The sequence below is a fragment of the Pteronotus mesoamericanus genome, unplaced genomic scaffold, assembly GCF_021234165.1.
Source record: "Pteronotus mesoamericanus isolate MK-2021 breed Mesoamerican mustached bat unplaced genomic scaffold, CSHL_Meso_final contig_192, whole genome shotgun sequence".
Lineage (NCBI taxonomy): Eukaryota > Metazoa > Chordata > Mammalia > Chiroptera > Mormoopidae > Pteronotus > Pteronotus mesoamericanus.
This window is the reverse complement of record NW_026555082.1, coordinates 1,479,416-1,484,663: the sequence shown is the minus strand read 5'-3', so window position 1 is coordinate 1,484,663 and position 5,248 is coordinate 1,479,416. Positions and strand designations below refer to the sequence as shown.

The following is a 5,248-nucleotide window of genomic DNA, read 5'->3' as shown; positions in this document are numbered from 1 at the left end:
AAGAAACGGAACAAGGGAGGGGAGGAAGGGAGAGAGGTCGAGGCGGTGGGGGTGGCCGCGGTGCGCCAGGATGCTCCAGGGGCGTCGAGCGCCCCGGCGGCAGGGCCGCGGGTTCCAGCGCTCAGCGCCCCGAGCTCTGGCCCTGGAGCCGGCCTAGGCCCGAGGGCGCAGCAGCTTCGCTGGGAGCAGAGGTCGTTCAGCTGGGCCCCCAAGAGCCAGGCACGTCCGGAGAGCGCCTGAGCGCGCAGTGGGGCCCCGCGCCGGCCCCTGACTGCCCGGAAACGCCCTCTGCTTCCTCTCTTCCCCCCAAACCCCGACTCGGGCCAGCGCGGGCCGGAGCTGGGGCGTCCTCCCCAGCGGCTAGATGGTACCCGCCGCTCGCTCCGTATTCTTCCTGGGGGTTTGGGGTGAAAAGCAGCGCGCAGGAGGAGGGGGAGGGGAGGGGAAGAAGAAATACCATCTGTGCCAATTTTTTTCTTAAAAGTTATTTTTTTTCCAATTTAAATACTTTCAAAGAAGGAAACAAGAAAGAGAAAAAGAAAAGAAAAACCCCCCACCCCCCAGCCCAGGGTATCAGTTTCAGAAAGTTGTCACGGAGGAGCGGCGTGGAAGCGGCCTAGGTGGTTAGGGCCGCTCTCGTCCCTGCCGCCGCCGCGCCCCGGCTTGCCCGCGCAGACCCCTCCTGAGTGCACGCGCGCTCGCGCCCCGGCGCCTGCGGACACTGTCCCCCTGCCCCCACCTGGAGGCCCCGGGTTCCCCAGCCAGCGCGCTTCAGCCGCCCCGCTCCCCTGGCCCCGGACCGGGGACTCTCGCCCGGGCGCTCTCCTTTCTCCTCCCGCCCGCTCTCCTGCCCCAGGTGTGGCTCGCAGAGGGAGGTGCAGGCCCAGTGGCCCCCTAGGTCCCGACGTCGCCCCCACCTCGGGGGCAGCGGGGAAGCGGGCGAGGCGGGGTTTGCATGAGAGCGCCTGGCCTCGCCTGGGGGTGCGCATTTGTGCCAAACGCCGCGACCCCCTCCTCCCCAGCCCCCGGACCCGCAGCGGCCACCCCCCTCTTTCTGGCCTCTCTCTGTTCATCCTCCCCCTTCTCCTCCGCTCCCCAGGGCTTTGGGGATTGTGGTGGTTTGGCTCGAACTCGGGGAAGCTGAAAAGGGGCAGGGACAGGGGGGTCCCGGGGAGGGGGGGCGCACTCCGCGCCACCCCAGCCCCGCAGTAGGTGCTGCTGCTGGTGTGATGGCGCTGCGCCGCCGCGCTCCCGCCCCCGACACCTCGCCCTCCGCCGCCGCCGAGAGCCTGGCCAGCCCGGACTTCCGCGGACCCGAGCAGCCCGGCGGGGATGGGGGAGTGTGGGGGGCAATTTTGCAGGTGCGGAAAGGGGGTCAGGGAGCAGCCAGGTGCTGGAAGCGGGGCTACGGAGGAGCCAGGTGTGCAGAGGCGCCCGCGTGGCCGGGAGTCCGCCCTACCTGGTCCAAGGCTCCCAGGGCGCCCCCCCCTCGCCGCCCCCAGACACAGCTCCCCTTCCTGGAACAGTGGGACGCAGGGAGAAGTTAGACGCGCTCCTGCGGGGCAGCTGGAACTGTGTGTGCGCGCGGGTGTGTGCGTGCGCGCGCGCGCCCGCGGCGGCAAGTGAGGACCCCCGTGTTTCCGCGTCTCCCCAGCCTCCCTCCAGGACCCCGCCCGGCTCTGCCTGTTCGCTCGTCTCCGGACCCCAAGTTCCCCACCCCGGGTACGTGCGTGCATGTGCGCGCGCCCCGGGCACCGCCACAGACCCTTTCTCTTCAGGTCCCCCGCCCCCGCGGTCCTCTGGCTGCCTGGCTCCTTCCAGCCACCCTCCCCCCTGGGGTCACTATGGGGACGCGAGGGAGAGATGTGTGTTTAATTCCCGCCGCTATTCGGGGGAAAGAAAAATAAAGGGACCAAAGGCAACCCGAAAGCAGTTTAATTCAAGCCTTTATTATTGTAACGTAAAAGAAGTTTATATACAGGGAATATTTCCAGCAAAACACTCACCAACTGTCCTTCATGTCAGGGGCCCCCACCTCCCGGCCCTGCAATGCCTAGCGCTGCCTAGAGGGCCCCTCACTGGGGGTCTCCAAGCTCTTTCCCCCCACTCCTGCCCCTCCACCCCGGCCAGCCAAACCCAGTTTCCCGGGAATAAGCCTCTTACACGTCCTTGGGGCGCTGGGACCGCCTCGCCAGTGCCTCTTGAGCCGCCCTCCTCTGGCTCCAAGACAGCCCCCGACCTCCCTTTCCCACCCGGTTGATGGGGGCTTCCCCACAGAAACCCAGAGCTCTTTCCCCCGCTGGTTTTAGGCTCTGCTGCGACCCCCTGCAGTTCAGAAGCAGCTCGTGGTCAAGACCAGTTAGAGACAGCTCGTCATCAGCAGCGGGGCTCCAGAGCGCCCAAAATAAGGGGGGGAAACAACCCTGCTCACCTTTCCCCATCCCAAGCCCCCCTCCCTGCCTTAGGGACAAGACACAAACACAGAAGCAGCGGGGCGTGCCCCCGCTGAGCGAGACAGGTGTGGGTGCCAGGCAACGAGGGTGAGCTGTGCAGCGGGGCTGGGACCCAGCTGCGCCGGGGCGGAGGGTGCAGCCCAAGTCTCTTTGGGGGGGGCTGCCAAGCCCGGCTGAAGGTGTTGGCTCTTCTCTCTGGAGAGGGGGTGCAAAAGAACACGACAGAAGCTTCTGCAGGACAAGTCCACGGGCATGGAGACCAAGGGCGGCGCAGCACCCACACTCGGGAGGGGTTTGGAGCCAGCCAGGCAGGTACAGTCACAGAAGCAGAGGGGGCAGGCGGGGGAGAGTGTCCAGGTGGCTTGGCTGAGGGTGCAGACCCAGCCTGCGATCGGTGGCCCAGCACAGCTGTGTCACGGAGCCCTCGCCACACCTGACTTCGTTTGGGCCCTTTGCACGTGGTCTTCGAAGACTCGAAGGCAGGGCCCTCCAAGTTCGGAGCACTGTCCCTGCGTTGCCTACACTCGGCCTGGCAGAGCGCTGCGCAGCTGCTGGTCGTAGTGCTCCAACCAGGTGCGCAGCTCGGAGACCTGGTAGCCGTCCGGGCCGCGGCCGCCCTGGTACATGATGATGCCACTCTGGACGACGTAGAGGCGCTCGAAGTAGGCGCCGTAGGCCGAGCTGCTGGAGTTGGCCATGGTGTCGAGGACCAGCGCACAGCCCGGCACACCCCGCTGCAGCACGCGGGCGGCGGCGACCCGGTCTTCCAGGCTGCGGTGCTGCGGGATGCTGTAAGGGGTGTCTGTGGTCACCCAGCCGTCGGAGGGGTGTGCCTCCTCGATGTAGATGATGAGAAAGTCCACGTCGCGCTGGTACTTGGTGACCAGGCGCTGGAAGGCGCTCATGCGCGCCATGAACGGTGGTCAGGTGCAGCTGCCGAAGTTGAGCACCAGCGGGCGGTTTCCCTGCGCATAGTCGAGGATGTGCTGGTACTGGAACCCCTCGGGCAGGACCACTTGGGAGTTGGGTGCCGGGCCACCCTCGTGCGCCTGCTTGAAGAAATCCAGCTTCTGGCCGTGCCACACGGCCCGCAGCGACGCCAGAGTGCACAGACGGTTGTCGTCGGACACGCAGATGGGCGGGTCGTCGGGGGGCACCTCCTCTCCCTCACTGTTGAGCTCTACCTCGGGTTCGGGCTGACCCCGGCGCCTGCGGCCCAGGAAATGCTTGCGGATGCACAGGAAGTCCAGCAGCCAGAGCATGAAGGCCGTCCCGAGGAAGCGCGGGAACAGCACGAGGCACGAGGCGGCCTGGGCGCAGAGCCTCAGGGAGTGAAGCAACAGGGAGCGGAGCATGGTGGCCGTGGCCCCCCGGGCCCCCTGGGACCCCCCACCCTCTCCCCGCACCAACCGCGGGGCGGCCTGGCCAGGCATCTGGCGGAAACTGTGCAGGGAGCTCAATTTATAGCCGAGGCTTCACTTGGCGGGAGACTCCACCTCCGGCCGGGCCCGCCCCCTTGCAACTTGAGCCCCGAGAGATGCCCCCGCCGCGCGGCGCGGCCAATGCCTTAGAAATCGCGGGCCCGGGGCGGGCGCTGGCGGCCGGAGGGCGGGGCGGCCGGGTTGGGGGCCGGGCCACCGAGCGGGCTCTCGGGGGCGGGGTACCCCGCCGGGGATGCCGCCCGGGACGACGAGCTGGACCAGGGACCCAGGCGTCCGCCGTGGAAGTCCTCCGGTTAGTGCGAGCGCCGGCGCGGTCGCGGCCCCTGCAGCCTGGCCCCGGCCCGCGCCCCTCTCGCCGCGCACCTGAGCGGGGCTCTCCGGAGAGCGCAGAGCCGCGCCGGAGCTCCGGTTCGCTTCCCGCGCGCCGCCGCCGCCAACGCCGCCCCCGCCGCTGATGCTCTTACGGTTCCGCTGCCCAGGTGCTGCCGGAGCCCGTGTCCGCGGCCGCCGCTTCGCCGGTCCCTTCTCCCGCCCCGCCAGGGGCGCGGGCCCGCGAGGAGGCAACTTTGGGTCCCCGGCGCCTTCCCTGTTCGCCCGCGGGTGCCGCTCGTCTGCCGGAGCCCGCTCGCCCGCTCGTCTCCCGCGCGCGCTCACACTCGCGCCTCGCACACGGCCACCCCCCGCACGGCCCCGCCACGCACACCGCGCTCTGCGCCCCCCGCCGCTGCCCGAGGCGGCCGCGCGCGGCCGCGGCCCCGGCAGCGCCCGCCCCGTCCCATCGCGCCCCTGCCCGGCGCCGTTGTTCTCGGGTCAGCGGCCTGGGGCGCAGCGGGAAGGTGCGGAGGGCAGGGCCCGCGAGACGGTGAGCGCCCGGCGCTGGAGCCGGGAGGGCTGGGAAAGCGGCGCGGTCCCTGCGCACAGCCAACCCCGGAGCGCTCCGGGCGCGGGGCGCGGCGGGCGCGGGGCGCCGGGCATGGGCGCGGGGCGGCGGCGGCCCCGGCGGCTCTCCCACTAGGGGTAGCTGTTGCCTGAACGCCGGAGCGCTCCCCTCTCGCCGCTCGCCGCGCCCGGCGCAGCCCCGGCCGCCGGGCGCACCCGTCCCGTGCGTCCCCGGACGTTGCTCTCTGCCCCGGGAACGTCGAGACTGGAGCGCCCGAGCCGAGCCACCTTCGCCGACCGCGAGCGCTACGGCTCGACTCACCGCGGAGGCGCCAGGACGCGGAAAGTGCGTACTCTCTCCACCGGGGACGTGTTTAGGTTTTAGGGGTGCGGGGCAACTCCCCAACTCCGCGGAGCCCTGCTTGGCCTTGCCTCCACGTCCTTCTGAGGGCTCGCTCGGCGCGGGGCGGACGA

The 5,248-nt window shown here is 69.9% G+C and overlaps 1 protein-coding gene across 1 annotated transcript; it reads right to left on the bottom strand.

Moving 5' to 3' along the window:
• Positions 1-1,995: 1,995 nt before the first annotated feature.
• DIO3 (iodothyronine deiodinase 3) lies at positions 1,996-3,886 on the bottom strand. Its single transcript, XM_054567672.1, has one exon. The coding sequence runs from the start codon at positions 3,884-3,886 to the stop codon at positions 2,972-2,974; it is 915 nt and encodes a 304-aa protein (XP_054423647.1). The 3' UTR covers positions 1,996-2,971.
• Positions 3,887-5,248: the final 1,362 nt, after the last annotated feature.